The sequence below is a fragment of the Rhododendron vialii genome, chromosome 12a (assembly GCF_030253575.1).
Source record: "Rhododendron vialii isolate Sample 1 chromosome 12a, ASM3025357v1".
NCBI lineage: Eukaryota > Viridiplantae > Streptophyta > Magnoliopsida > Ericales > Ericaceae > Rhododendron > Rhododendron vialii.
In genome coordinates, this window is record NC_080568.1 from 33318881 (window position 1) to 33334801 (window position 15921).

A 15921-nucleotide genomic window follows, 5' to 3' on the forward strand; every position below is an offset into this window, starting at 1 on the left:
TAGTTACGGTGAACCTACAAGCCTATTTGTCGATTGTAATTGTACCAATTCTGAGGCGAAAAAGTGAAATAGAGTGAAGAGAGTTCCACTACTTCTATACCCACTTAGCTAAAATAACTTTTTGAAGGTTATCCTTATTAAAAAAAAAATTAACGTACGTTTGTTTTGCTTTAAGTTTTTCTGGGTTATTGATTCATTTTGATAAAAAAAATCAAAAAAGTATACTTTATTTTACTTTTATCTAAATATTTTGAAAAATAACCACTTTTCAGCTAAAAAGAAAAGAGAGAGAGGCTTTTTTGGCTTAAAAGTTGAGATTTTCCAAAATATTTGGATAAAAGAATTTTTTTTTTTACTTTTCTGATTCGTCTCATCGAGAAGAATCAATAATCTTCAAAAGTTTGGCGCAAAACTAACACGGAAAAAATTTGAATAAGGACAAAATGTGCTTAACTTAGCGGAACTAGACAGGTCAAGTGAAAGTAGAAATAGACCTAATGTCATGACCCAACCCGGAATTATGACCGACCAGTGAAAAGAAATCACCGAAGGCCATCTTTACATCTTAGTTATAATTTTTTTTTCTAAAATATCAGTAGTTTCTTTATTATGAAAACAAATGTGAAAGTGTTTATTCTATTGAAAACAACTTTAATATTTACAGAGATGTCTAGTGCAAAAACATAAGTATGAGCCCATAGGCCTTACATTACAATCTTTTACTCACCCGTAGGCTTACATTACAACTTGTGGCTGGACACTACTATATATAGGCCGCACCAAATACAAACAGTTTTACAAGGATTTTACAACTTCTACAATCCATTGAAATACTGAAATCGAAAACATCAACATCAACAGTAGGAAGGACTAGAGAGACTAGTCAATTATCTATCCATGTTCTGAAACCCAAAATTATGTGAGACCCAAGACTAATATGTGTACCCAACCGCCATGTGGTGGTCTAAGGGCACTGAATAATCTCTCATTCAGAAGGCTTAAAGCCATAGACAGTGACATGTGAACACCCTAGCTATGACCTATCCATATACATTTAGGAAACACTCTTCTCTAACTCTAAACTTTAATTAACCATTTTTCCAAACTAGGAGGGTTAGGCTACTATATATAATTAATTAGGAAACTTTGTTTTCATCAAGAATGAATGTTATAGCCTAGCTAGCTATAGGGAATTAACCTATTAATTCAAGATCTGGCCAGCATTACTTTTCCTTCTTCTAAAGTACTAGCTAGCAATGGGCCACTCTATATAATTTCAACCCACTGGAAGGCAAAACTCAAAAGAGCACGTACTACGTCAAGCACAGTGACCAGAAATACGAATTATAAGCAAATTGTGACTTGTGAGTGTGGGGTCTTATTGGGGTGGGATCTACTCAAACTTGTCTAGAGTTCTGCCACCAGCTTTTTAAGCAATTTTTTTTGGCTTTTTTTTTTTTTTTGTGTTATTAAGTTTTTCTTATATAGAACATATCCATTCATCTCGGAAAAAGGAAGATGGAGGACGTCGAAAAAGTGCATGATTCAATAAGCCAAAACATAAGCAGGAGCGTCCCCATGGGCAATTGGAGTACTATGGAAGAAGATCATAGCCAAAACCAAAAGAGTAGTCATGCGGAGGAAGAAGAAGAAGCTCTCAAATGGGCTGCTTTAGAGAAGTTGCCAACGTATGCTAGGTTACGAACAAGCATCATAAAATCTTTCGTGGAGAGCACAGTGGTACACAAGGAGGTTGATGTGCGGAAACTTGATTTGAATGATCGAACACAACTCATCGATAGTCTCTTTAGGGTTCCTGAGGAAGATAACGAGAAATTCTTGAAAAAGTTCAGAAACCGAACTGAGAAGTAAGTTAATTAATTTTCCTATATATTGATGGTGCCTTTCTAGACACTTACTTAGGTCTGAGTTTAACATTTGACCGCAAGGGATTTTATTTTAACATATTTCTTGAATAATTTTGCAAAATTATGTGGTAGAATGATCGATGTGTGCATAGAAAATAAAAGTATAAATTAATGTAACATGCATGCATATATATAAAAACAACCGTGGTATATGATAGTAGTAATTAAAATTGAAGACCTAACGATCAACTATATATGTTTTAGTTAAGCGTCCTTTTAGACAAGAGACACTTAACTTATTCACGGAGGAGCCGTGAATAAGTTGTTCGCGGAGGCGGTAAATCTCACATGTCCGTTTCAGCAATCAACTGTCCGAATTTTTAAAAAAAAACTCCCGAAATTTTTTTTAAAATCCGGACGCTCGCCATTCACCTCTATAAAACTTTTTTACGTACGGAAACCTCCGTAAAAAAAGTTTTTCTCCCTTTTAGACATGTTAAATCGTTCTTATGGAGTATTACTTTTAACTGTCGGGTATTCGATACAGGTACCTGATCGAACTTTTGGAAGGTTTCATGTCATCAATCATTTTTTTCCTTCTTCTTTGTCATTTCAGGGTTGGGATTATCCTTCCAACGGTGGAAGTTAGGTTTGAGAATTTAACCATAGAAGCGGATTGCTACATTGGGGACAGAGCTCTTCCCACTCTTCCAAACACGGCCTTAAATATTGCCGAGTCAGCATTGAGTTTGGTTGGTATCCGATTGGCCGAAAGAACAAAGCTCACAATTTTGAGAGATGCCTCCGGTATTATAAAACCATCAAGGTAAACTTCATTGAGTTCTTCTTTTTTTTTTTGTCACACTAAGCACTTACGCTCCTAGCAAGAATCGAACCTTTATCTTCCATTTGAAAGAGTTGAGAAAGTAACATGCATTGGGCTAGAAGCCCTATTGGCAAACTTCATTCGCCTCAAGAGATAATAATACATCGACTAGCGTTTACCTTCAAAGCATTCATAAATATTGTTTCTAAAATCTTCAAGGAATTGCCACCCAAAAAAATAAAATAAAACCGTTCACGTGCAAAGCATTCTTAAAATATATTGGTTCTAAAAGCCTTGTTTATGCATGGTTAGGGCTAATATATTTTGAGGATATAATTACCTAAATCTTTTATAGGATGACACTTTTACTGGGCCCACCATCCTCTGGGAAGACAACCCTCTTGTTGGCACTGGCTGGAAAGTTGGACCCCACCTTGAAGGTAAGGTTTACAAGAATCCCTCCTCCATGACCCATGATTAAGGATAACATTTTATGTTTGGATATTGCAAAAACAGATTGAGGAAAATTGATAGTATATGTTTGAATACATTCTCTCATTCCTTTACAAAACCCATCAATAATTTGCAATTTTTATTATTGTTTTAAGTACGTAATATTGTGGAGCAGGTAAGAGGAGAAGTAACTTATAACGGACACAGACTCAACGAGTTTGTACCACAAAAAACATCAGCATATATAAGCCAAAATGATGTTCATGTGGGAGAAATGACTGTGAAAGAAACCCTGAATTTCTCCGCAAGGTGCCAAGGGGTTGGGTTCCGATATGGTACTAAATTCAATCAAATTTTACCAAATTTCACACGTAGGTTGTGTGTTTATATATATATTTTTTGGTCCCGTTTTCATGATAATGACTAAATTGTACTAGAACTGTTAACTGAGCTTGCAAGAAGGGAGAGAGATGCTGGAATTTTTCCTGAGGCCGAGGTTGACCTTTTCATGAAGGTAGTTGCCACACACATAAATAGTTTGGGTGAATATTGGTCGTTTTTTAAAATATAATCATTCTCTCTTTTGTATATTTTATATATATTAGGCAACTGCATTGGAAGGTGTAGGGAGCAACCTAATTATCGACTACACCCTCAGGGTAACACTAATAAGCTTGACTCGATCGTATTAACTCAACAATTTGTTAAACTAGAGTTAGTTTAATTTGTGAGTCTCTACTGTTTATACTTATACAGATATTGGGACTTGATGTATGTCGTGACACGATTGTTGGAGATGAGATGAAGCGAGGAATATCAGGAGGACAAAGAAAGCGAGTAACGACAGGTTGACCCCCTTTTTGATTTGAAAAAGAGTATAAATTGCATAAGTTGCTGAAAGTCGAACAATCATCTAACCAAATTCCATGCATAGAAACCCAAATAAAAGATTCTTGAAATTTCATAATGTAACTACCGACTTGACGCAGGGGAGATGATTGTTGGGTCCACCAAAACTCTATTCATGGATGAGATATCAACAGGCCTTGATAGCTCTACAACATTTCAAATGGTGAAGTGCTTGCAGCAGATTGCACACCTCACTCAAGCTACCATCCTAATGTCCGTACTCCAACCCGCTCCTGAGACGTTTGATCTATTCGATGACATCATTCTCTTATCAGAGGGCCGGATTGTTTATCAGGGCCCTCGAGAGCACACACTTGAGTTCTTCCAGAGCTGTGGGTTCAATTGCCCACAGAGGAAAGGAACCGCTGATTTCTTGCGAGAGGTATGATCACTCGTAATGGGACTATAGCATTATGGTGCGTCAAGGCCCACCATTACTTGAGCCGAGGCCCAAACATGAAAATACAGTAAAGGCCCAATTTAGGCCCAGACATGTTTGACATTTCTGGAAGTCAGCCTTCGTTATAGTAAAGAAAGAATTGGTTTCATCTTTAATGAATTTTTTTTCAACATCTAGACGTATTTCATTTATTTTTCCTTTATTTTGATCGAGTAAGCAAATATTACCCTGTCTAGAATAGGAATTTAATTTGGAAGAAATCTCACAAAAAACAAAAACAAAAAAGTCACGATTTTGACCTTTTAAGTGTTTTCCTCCAAAATTTGGTTCATATTGTTTAAGGTCTCATTCTACTAAGTTTATTATTTTTTAAGTACTTATTTTTCGCTTTACGAGACGGCTCATTCTCTCATAAGACATCACCTTTAACTCAAAAATAAATACTTATTTCTCTTGGCAGAATAGGGTATAATTCTTCGGCCTCTTCTTGTTGAGATGAGTTGGAAAAAAGAGCACGTAAACAAACAAGGCCTTAAGCCAAGGCTATCTCTATTCTAATTTCTCACAGGTTACCGCAAGGAAGGACCAAGAGCAATACTGGGCCGACACAACCAAACCATACAGATATATATCAGTCACTGAGTTCGCGAGCAGATTCAAACGATTCCACGCGGGCCTCCAGCTCAAGAATGAGCTCTCGGGCCCTTACGACAAGGCCCAAAGCCACGCAGCTGCTCTAGTCTACAAAAAATATCCAGTCCCCATGTGGGAACTTCTCAAGGCCTCATTTGACAAAGAATGGCTGCTGATCAAGAGAAACTCCTTCGTGTACGTATTCAAGACCGCACAGATCATCATTGTGGCGATCATCACATCAACGGTTTTCCTGAGAACTAAAATGCACGCTGGGAATGAAGTGGATGGGGCTATGTATATTGGTGCACTTTTGTTCACCATACTCATCAACATGATCAATGGTTTTTCTGAACTAGCACTTACCGTGCAAAGGCTTCCAGTGTTTTATAAGCACAGAGACCTGCTGTTTTACCCAACTTGGGCTTTCACCCTCCCTACTTTCCTGCTCAGAATACCAATATCGGTGCTCGAGTCCATTGCTTGGACTGTCATGACATATTACACAATTGGATATGCACCTGAAGCTAGCAGGTAACTGTGATTTGACCATTTCATACTTCCATTGGTTTGGTCTAAGAAGCATGATCCCAGATATTAGATTGTTAACCATCAATTTAACTAAATGCTTAAGCTGTTAGAGAGAGTAGCAAATTTATTATTTATATTCTTAATAAGCCCCCTCACGTAGTCACGTGTAACCAGATTCTCTCTATAAGCGGGCTAAACATGTGTAAATTTTAATCATTAGGTAGGCATACATTGATATTCAAACACAGGATCTATTGCCTGCTCTGATACCATATTAGAGCATCTACAATGGCCTAACCAAAATTGGATAGCCAAAAGTTACCGCATCACCTTTTGGTTATCCATTTATGGGATTGCTAATGTTAGCAAAGTAGAGAGATGGTCAACTTTATTATTTATATTCTAAACACCAAACATTCCATGTCATGTCGTGTCTCTTGTGCGTGTACATTAAGAACACGTGTCTCAGAAGTGTCCAAGACTTGTCTAGAGGGAAAAGAAAAAAAAAACTAATCGAACAAAATGGACATGCCACTTGGTGCGTGTGTGAAATGCATATGGCAACTAGTTAGTTGAGTCGGTTTTCCTTCCTTACAGGTTCTTCAAGCAATTGTTGGTAGTGTTTCTGCTCCAACAAATGGCTGCTGGGTTGTTCAGGCTCATTGCTGGAGTCGGTAGGACCATGACCATAGCCTACAGTGGTGGAACTCTAGCTCTCCTCATTGTCGTCATGCTCAGTGGTTTCATCCTTCCAAAAGGCTAGTACTGCAACTCCCAAAAAAAAAGAAGTCGTCAAAACACTTAAAAGTAAAAACGACGACAAAAGCACAAATATAGAAATGTGTTTGTGGTTACAGAGAATTAAGAATATGCACATTACCACGAGACTTGCATGATTCCATCAATCCATCCACTTTTTCTGTTCTCTAAAATTTGTTGAATTCTAGACGGTTAAAATTAAACTAAGTCACTTCCTAAATATGTGCCAGGTCAAATCCCGAAGTGGTGGGAGTGGGGTTACTGGGTGTCGCCTGTGACCTACGGTTTCAATGCTTTGGCTGTAAATGAGATGTTTGCTCCAAGGTGGATGAACAAATTGGTAAGTTTTTTGTACTTTGCTACCACGCTTTGATTTTCACGTGTTCTTTCCAACTACCAAATCAATTTCCTAAGAAAGATTGTGGAAAGTGATAAAAGGGAGTGGTAATTTGTTTTCTCTATGCTGTTATAGGCTTCGGATAATGTTACTAGATTGGGTGTCAAAGTGCTAAAGAACTTGGATGTGTTCGCTGAAAGAAACTGGCTTTGGATTGGGGCAGCAGCTCTTTTGGGTTTCGTAGTTCTATTCAACATTCTCTTCACCCTTGCTCTTATGTACTTAAACCGTAAGTAAAAAAAATCATGTAAAAAAAGAACTATGGATTTCTCTCTTCATTCTAGTGGTGACTGATACTATAGTCTTGTCCATTAAAAATAGCTCTTGGAAAGCCACAAGCTATAATCTCCAAAGAAACAGCGAGGGCGATGGAAGCTCACACGGAAGAAACTAAGGAAGCACCAAGACTTAAAACAACCAGATCGAAGATAGGATCAGCTGCTGACGGGAACAATCCAAGTAAGAAACATCGACATATAAACACATACACAATCTGCATGAATGGTTTAATTTCAGAGTCACTTACATGGAAAAAATTCAGGAGAAATAGAAATCCAACAAATGAGCAGCCAATCCAGGGTCAACAGTAGAAATGAAGATTCAAGTCTTGAGGTTGCGCGTGGAGTTGCTACAAAGAGAGGAATGATTCTTCCTTTCACTCCTCTCTCCTTGTCTTTTGATTGTCTGAATTACTTTGTGGATATGCCCCCAGTAAGCGACCCTTTTCCTCTTTCAATCCCATTTTAGGTCAAATGCCTCTACACTATTCTCGTGGCATATTAGCAATTTAGCACTGCGAAGATAATTCCTTTTCGACAAACTACTAAGATAATCCTTGTAAACAAAATATTTTAAACACAAGTACTAGCAAATTATGTGGATTGCAACAGGAGATGAGGGAACAAGGAGTAACAGAGGACAAGCTCCAATTACTTCAGGAAGCAACCGGTGCATTTAGGCCTGGTGTTCTGACTGCACTGATGGGAGTCAGTGGGGCTGGAAAAACGACACTAATGGATGTGCTAGCGGGCAGGAAAACAGGTGGTTACATTGAAGGCGATGTTATGATTTCAGGATTCCCCAAGAAACAAGAAACCTTTGCCAGAATTTCTGGATACTGTGAGCAAAATGACATCCACTCACCCCAAGTCACCGTTCATGAATCCTTGATTTACTCGGCTTTCCTTCGACTGCCAAAGGAAGTTAAAATGGACGAAAAGATGGTAACAAACTTCCATTCATAAATCACTTAAGAGCAAACCCAATGGTTCTAGCTGAAATGCCATTGCCAATTTTGGCCAACCACGGTGCCAAAACTGCCTCTTATTTGGCTATAGTGCTCCCATGGTTCACTGCCATATCGGCAAAACTAATTCCCATATCATCTTTGATCATCTGTGATCCTCATATAGCAAGTAATTGGCAAAGCCAAGTTTTGGCCAGGGTTTTGGCACATCATTAGAAGGGATCTCTTTAGGTGCTAAGCCAAAAGATAGTTTTGGCTCGGCATCAGAGATGCTCAAATATGGAACGATAATGGAAGGTGTAGCACTAAAAACGGTCTCTCTTTTTTGCTTCATTTCCAGGTTTTTGTGGATGAAGTGATGGATCTAGTTGAACTAGACAATCTCAAGGATGCTATTGTTGGGCTTCCAGGAATAACAGGTTTGTCAACAGAACAGAGAAAGAGATTGACAATAGCAGTGGAGCTAGTTGCCAATCCATCAATCATATTCATGGATGAACCAACTTCGGGTCTTGATGCAAGAGCAGCTGCAATTGTTATGAGAACTGTGAGAAACACAGTGGATACAGGGAGAACAGTGGTTTGCACAATACATCAGCCTAGCATAGAAATCTTTGAAACATTTGATGAGGTGTTAGTCTTTCTCTCTCTCTATATATGAACAGCCGAGTATATACACAAATCTAGTTACACCAAATAATGTTGTGCATCAGCTGCTACTGATGAAAAGGGGAGGACAAGTAATATATTCAGGACCACTGGGACGCAACTCTCACAAGATTATTGAGTATTTCACGGTACTTTCAATTCGTGAAAAATTAACTCCATTGTTAGGGTTACAGAGACAACTAGAGATGATTCAACACTTACTACTTATTCTAGGCAATTCCTGGAGTTCCCAGAATTAAAGAAAGATACAATCCAGCGACATGGATGCTAGAAGTGAGCTCAGTTGCAGCAGAAGTCCGACTTGGAATAGATTTTTCTCAACACTACAAATCATCAGCCTTGTATCAGTAAGTAACTAAGCGAAAAGTACAATACAATTTGTTCCTTTCTACATGCATAAGTACGGAATTGACTCCATCAGGTATTTGCCAAATCTCTGGCAGCTCTCTTCTGCTAATTAATTGCTTGCTTTGGGCAACTTGCGGGTTCTTGACAAGTCCAATATATCTTGTTAGCTGAAAACAAGAAACTGAGAAATATATCTATACACCTATGTATACAAACCTATTACACATATACAAGAAAAATAAATTTGTTAACATATGTTAGAATGCATATACAGTCAATATGAACCAACTCGCTTCTGAAAAAAAAAAAAAGCATTTTTTCCCAGGCAAGGCTGAAAAGAATTTGAAGGCATACCTGAAAATGGGCTTGAAGCTTTTTCAAACAAAATGTTTGATATTACTTCTTTAGTTGTTGGAAAGACTTTTGTATCTGCTTGTGTTCATGTAATCAAAACAAACTATAATACCTAACTACGAACTTAAAAGGAAGTTAAAAGTTTGAGGTAGTTCTTTTAGCACTGAAGCGAATGGTATAGTGCTAATTGTCATAAAGGAAACCAAAGCAGAATGTTATCACAAGGAAGCAAGACAACTAATAAATCACAGTTTTTGAATATGCTTGTGAAACGAAGTCCCACGTCGCCTGCCCCTTTGGGTACTAGAGTAAACGAAGAATAAGTTTGAGAGCACCCGCACTTCAACAGCTAGCTTTTGGGTTTGAGTTCTAACCAATTCTACTTTGTGCATATGCTAAAAAGTAAAAATCAAATATATTGACAAATTTGTTTTTCTTGTGCTTATGAGAGTACAATCGCTATATACGTAAATAGGAAATTATACGTTAACATATGTTTTTTTTATGTTGTCAGTGGCAAGACAGGCTGGACCTGTTGATACCACAAGTCGCTTGAAGTAAGGAATTAATAAACAGAACAGAGCAGCCGAATTTTGGCACAACATGATCGGGTGAAAATCTTAGTATACATATCAAATGCATGTAGAAATGAATAAGCATTGAAATCAATAAAATTTATCAACTAGTCAAAACAATGCAATGTCCTTTTCGGATTTTAGATCCTATAGGCTCAAACTAATACACGTCCATGAGCAGAAGAAACAAGGCTCTAGTGCAGGAGTTGAGTGCACCTCCACCGGGGGCAAAAGACCTCTATTTCCCAACACAATTCTCTCAATCAACATGGGGGCAATTCAAATCCTGCCTGTGGAAGCAGTGGTGTTCTTATTGGAGAAGTCCTGCTTACAACCTTGCGAGGTTCTTCTTTGCCTTAGCAGCTGCCCTTGTGAGTGGAACAATCTTTTGGAAGGTTGGGGCAAAAAGGTTTGTGTCTCGTTCCAACAAAATTTGAAATATATATCAATTCATTTGGCGATAGGAGAAAACCTCCATTTCTATATTTTAATTTGCACCAGGGACAATACAAGTGATCTGGAAACGGTCATCGGGGCAATGTTTGTTGCTGTCCTTTTTGTTGGAGTAAATAATTGCAAAACAGTACAACCTCTGGTAGCTGTTGAAAGAACAGTAATTTATCGAGAAAGAGCTGCCGGAATGTACTCTGCATTACCATATGCCTTGGCACAGGTGAGGGTAATGTTTGACATAGTCAGCATATACGTGACACAAAGTAGAGTATTCAACTTTGAGTGACTAATTGATAGAGAATTCAATTTTGTGAAGTTTCAGTTTCCATTCCCAACTGTCGATCCCAAAACTCAACTCTTTTCTAAATGAGGTTCCCATGTTGTCTCAGATAAAAATTTATCACTCAATATTCATAGAGTTGTTGTGAACTGACATGCAGGTGATTGTGGAAATACCATATGTGCTAGTTCAAGCCTCTTATTTTGTTCTTATAGTGTATGGCATGGTGGACTTCGAATGGACAGCGCCTAAATTCTTCTGGTTCTTCTTCATCACATATATCTCCTTTCTCTACTTCACGTACTTTGGAATGATGACCGTTTCCATAACACCAAACAACCAAGTAGCAGCCATTGTTGCCTCTGCTTTCTTTACTCTCTTCATTCTTTTCTCGGGTTTCTTCATTCCCAGATCGGTAATTTCAAATTCCCCTTAGACAATTTTTTTTACGTACACGCACATTTTGACACCGTTTCTCCCCCTTGTTTTTGATTTTTTTAGAGAATCCCAAAGTGGTGGATATGGTACTACAGGATCTGCCCAGTGGCGTGGACAGTCTATGGGTTTATTGTGTCACAGTATGGTGATATTGTGGACACCATTAAAGTGCCCGGGGTGGTGCCTGATCCAACTGTAAAATGGTACTTGGAGCATCATTTCGGCTATGAACCAAACTTCATTGGACCAGTCGCTGGCGTATTGGTTAGTTTCACGGTCTTCTTTGCCTTCATGTATGCTTACTGCATCAAAACTTTGAACTTCCAAAGGCGGTAGCTGAGATTGTTGCTTCAAATGGTCCATTTGTCTCATACCTTAGGATGAAAACATGTTTGCAAATGTACTTTTACCACCGAGTAGATGTAATGGATGCAATGAAAGTTTCTAGTGTGATCATGTTAATATGTAGACTCTGAAGTGAAACTTCTTGAATAAGAAGCAATACTGCTTTCCTACTAGAAGATTGAAAGACAGATTATATCAGCAATTCAAGCTGCATCATCAAAAGCCTTTTGTTTCTTCTTATTCTGTCCTAGTTAGTTAGTTCTTATTTGGGTCTATTGATTTTCACAAATGAAATGTATCAAGTGCCACCAAATTTTCATTCATAGTATATTGCAACAAAGATTACTGCATAGAACTCAAACTAAACTCAATGTCTGAAGACTAACCCCCACTCCCATCAGACCACCTGAACTTTTTGACAAGTCTACACAACATGCAGAAGCAAAGAACACCCATTTTATCATCAAACAGTCTCTATTTTTTTTTATGGAGAATTGTTTAACTGATTAGCTGCACTTAGGTTGAGTGATAGTGGAGTGGGAGTTAAAAATGGGTAATTAGAAGAGTTTTCTAGCTACCACTCACCTAAGAAGTGCATGTATGAGTACGGGTATGTTGATATGGCGAAACCTAAAACATATGGAGTACGGGTACAGCCGGGGTACCACTATAACAAATCAATTTAATAATTTATTACATTTCAAATAAATGGAATATCTAGATAACTTGAGTAATTAAGAATCCAACATCAACTAATATTTTACCGCCAAACTTAAGGTGAAACTACCGTATTTAAAGAACTTATGGGTCAAACTCTCGATTCTAAAATCATGCTAACTCCTAGGCATAAGAAAAAAGAGCAACTGAGCTTCATCTGTGTTGGGTACGGCTTGATATATATTGAGGTACTTTTATGGTACAGCAAAAATCATAGAGAAAATTTTTGGTACATATTTAACGTGCCCGATATGTATTTAGAAGTAGCACGCAAAGTACAAACATCGGGTACGTTTCGAGTATGAAAAGATTTTAGAAATACCCATGCTTGATAGCCATTCACACTCTTTTATTGCATACACTGAGATAACAAGATTGACACTCCATATTTCTCTTTCCCGTCTATCTCCTGCCAATTTTACCCTGATATAAAACTAGACCAAATCACCAAAAGCATCACTTCGAAAGCAACCTATTGGAAGAAAAACCATATAGTTAAGCTTTAGGCTCCGTTCAGTTGCCGGGAATGCAGTTTAGGAAATGAATTTCAAGGAAAAGTGTAGTGAGGTGAAGTTAAAAGAAAGATAAAATATTAATTTCTTGTGTGTTTTCTTCACAAGAAATCTTGTAAGAAAACTAAAATTTCTTCTTTTTGACAAGACCCATTTTACAGAAAAGTATTTCTCACTGAGAAAGTTGAAACTATGAATCCTACGATTTTCTTAGAGACTGAGCACACAGAAAATTACAGAAACGTTAATTTTCCCATCATTTTTTTATCCTTTCTATGCAACTCAACGAGGTCGGAGAAGATATATATCAACAAAATCTTAGCAATTACACGAAAACACGCAAAGATACAGTAGAGGAAAATTGGAGTCAACGTACCAATCACATGACAGGGAAAGTAAGGACCACAATGCATTTTTTACCAGATAGTCCAGTGATCGAAAATGGTACAAAATGGCGTTAGATTATAGAGCTAATCGAAACAAATTTGTGGAATTTAAAGAAGATTAAAAGTATAAGAATGGGAAAATTTACCTCCTTTAGCGTAAACTCGGGAATTAAGGATGGGACCAGTGGAGGTCTAGTGTTGGAGGCCGCCACGACAAAAATTTTAGAAAACGCAATTATTATATGTGAAAAAAAAAATTTATCCCAACTTTTATAGTCTCACCACTACTAGATTTTTTTTCCTTTTTTTATTATATATTAGTCATAAATCTTCTGTTTTTTTTTTCAAGAAAGGAGACCCAAAAAAGTATTCTAAAACTAAATTCAATGGGCCAAAGTGAAATAATATAAATGATAATGTGTAATTAAAAAAAAAACTCTACATTAATTCTAACCCTAAAATAACTTAACCTAAAAAATTTAGGAAATTTATTTATAATGTCACTCCCAAAAGGGAGTGCGTTTATCAATTTGGAAAATCTATATAGAGATCTGGGAAGTGACATTATAAATTTGAGGAGTGGCATTATCTTTGTGCATACCGATGCTCTGGACTATCATTGAATAAGAAAGCACGGTAATGTGCACATAAATTGAATTGGGCTTTGATTTGGGGGTATGGTTCCGCAGCAAAACACATGTATGAGAGCTACTGTTTAAATGATATAACCGATGCTCTGGACTATTCACAGAATCACACTCTTTTATTGCATACACTGAGATAACAAGATTGACACTCCATATTTCTCTTTCCCCTGTCTTTCTCCTGCCAATTTTACCCTGATATAAAACTAGACCAAATCACCAAAAGCATCACTTCGAAAGCAACCTCTTGGAAGAAAAACTATATAGTTAAGCTTTAGGCTCCGTTCAATTATCGGGATTGTAGTTTGGGAAATAAATTCCAAAGAAAAGTATAGTGAGGTGAAGTTAAAAAAAAGATAAAATATTAATTTCTTATGTGTTTTCTTCACAAGAAATCTTATAAGAAAACTAAAATTCTTTCTTTTTGGTAAGACCCATTTTATAGAAAAGTATTTCTCATTGAGAAAGTTAAAATTGTGGATCCTACAATTTTCTTCGAGACTAAGCACACAGAAAATTACAGAAATATTAATTTTTCCATATTTTTTTATTCTTTCTATGCAACTGAACGAGATCTGAGACGATATATATCAACAAAATCTTAGCAGTTAACACGAAAACACACAAAGATACAGCAGAGGAAAATTGGGGTCAACGTACCAATCACATGACAGGGAAAGTAAGGACCACAATGCATTTTTTACCAGATAGTCCAGTGATCGAAAATGGTGTAAAATGGCGTTAGATTACAGAGCTAATCGAAACAAATTTGTGGAATTTAAAGAAGATTAAAAGTATAAGAATGGGAAAATTTACCTCCTTTAGCGTAAACTTGGGAATTGCATCGAAGGATGGGACCGGAGAGTCTAGTGGTGGTGGCCACCACGACAAAAATTTTAGAAAATGCAATTATTATATATGGAAAAAAAAATTATCCCAACTTATATAGTCTCGCAACTACTAGATTTTTTTCCTTTTTTATTATATATTAGTCATAAATCTTCTTCTTTTTTTTCAAGAAAGGAGACCCAAAAAAGTATTCTGAAACTAAATTCAATCGGCCAAAGTGAAATAATATAAATGATGATGTGTAATTAAGAAAAAAAACTCCACATTAATTCTAACCATAAAATAACTTAACCTAAAAAATTAAGGGAATTTATTTATAATGTCACTCCCAAAAAGGAGTGCGATTATCAATTTGAAAAATCCATATAGGGATCTGGGGAGTGACATTGTAAATTTGGAGAGTGGCATTATCTTTGTGCATACCGATGCTCTGGACTATCAATGAATAAAGAAGCATGGTAATGTGCACATAAATTGAATTGAGTCTCTAGGCCTGCCCTCTCTGATGCCATTTGGCTATGATTTGGGGGTATGGTTTCGTAGCAAAACACGTATAGGAGGGCTACTGTTTAAGTGGTATATATTCTGAGATTAACTACTTTGTACATATTACCAAAAATTAGGTATGTCTCCAATTCTCCCCCGCTCATACCCCCAATGAATAAGGACTACATGAATTATGTTGTTGTTATTGTTAGAGTGGCATTATCGATACCCAAAATTAAAATTAGTTTTTTTTCATACTCCATGTGCAAATGAAAAAATCATTTATTATAGTTTTTATTATGTTATTTTAATTTTTCTTGGAGCCAATGACTATTAATATTGTAATGCATATTTTTATTTTTTTAATATATATCTCGCTCCTGCTAAAATAAAATTCTGGTTCCGTCCGTTATTGCATCCCCCATTTCTACCGACACAAACCCTTCCATTACGAGAGAGAGAGAGAGAGAGAATCTATTTGCAAGGTTTTCTGTCGGAGAGAGAGATTTCAAGGCCGAGTCTTGGATTCGCTACGGTGAGCAAGGTAGGATAACGTTTGATTCCGGCTTCTTGTTCCAATGAAGAGACGACACGTATTAGTAGGCTTTTTCCAGGGGGTCCATGAAACGGTTAGTCATGGGTCAGGCCTAGTGGACTAAGCCTGAGTTTTTAGGCCCATTGTGGTTTCAAAAGATGGGCCAAACACTATCCGGTAGACAATTTCTTTATTACTCCCTTTGTCCATTTTTAAATGTTTTTCACGAAAGTAAGTAAACTTTTGAAAAAAGAATTATATACTTTCTTGCATAATTTTTAATTTTCGCCAAATTAAAGATCTCAACT

General features: G+C 37.0%; 2 protein-coding genes and 1 non-coding gene across 5 annotated transcripts in view; 2 read left to right on the forward strand and 1 right to left on the reverse strand.

The window, feature by feature from the left end:
- The window catches only part of LOC131309874 (protein SAWADEE HOMEODOMAIN HOMOLOG 1), a 40842-nt gene extending 25259 nt beyond the window's left edge, over window positions 1–15583 (reverse strand). The window contains exon 1 of one of the 3 annotated variants that reach the window (XM_058336560.1): window positions 15565–15583. The gene's annotated coding sequence lies outside the window, so the exon portion shown is untranslated. Of the gene's footprint in view, window positions 1–15530 lie in introns of all 3 variants that reach the window. The other 2 variants (XM_058336562.1, XM_058336563.1) reach the window with 2 other exon arrangements.
- LOC131309875 (ABC transporter G family member 29-like) lies at window positions 1279–11797 on the forward strand. The gene is made up of 22 exons (XM_058336564.1): window positions 1279–1868; window positions 2485–2694; window positions 3050–3134; window positions 3323–3482; window positions 3585–3661; window positions 3753–3806; window positions 3904–3994; window positions 4137–4438; window positions 5025–5623; window positions 6218–6378; window positions 6610–6719; window positions 6852–7005; window positions 7098–7235; window positions 7318–7487; window positions 7667–7999; window positions 8363–8653; window positions 8736–8819; window positions 8905–9038; window positions 10150–10377; window positions 10470–10641; window positions 10862–11116; window positions 11203–11797. Exons 1-22 carry the CDS (start codon window positions 1519–1521, stop codon window positions 11473–11475), a joined length of 4431 nt encoding a protein of 1476 aa, XP_058192547.1. The 5' UTR covers window positions 1279–1518; the 3' UTR covers window positions 11476–11797.
- Window positions 15035–15142, forward strand: LOC131312167 (small nucleolar RNA snoR100). Its single transcript, XR_009195744.1, has one exon. It is a non-coding gene; the product is annotated as a small nucleolar RNA snoR100 (small nucleolar RNA).
- Window positions 15584–15921: the final 338 nt, after the last annotated feature.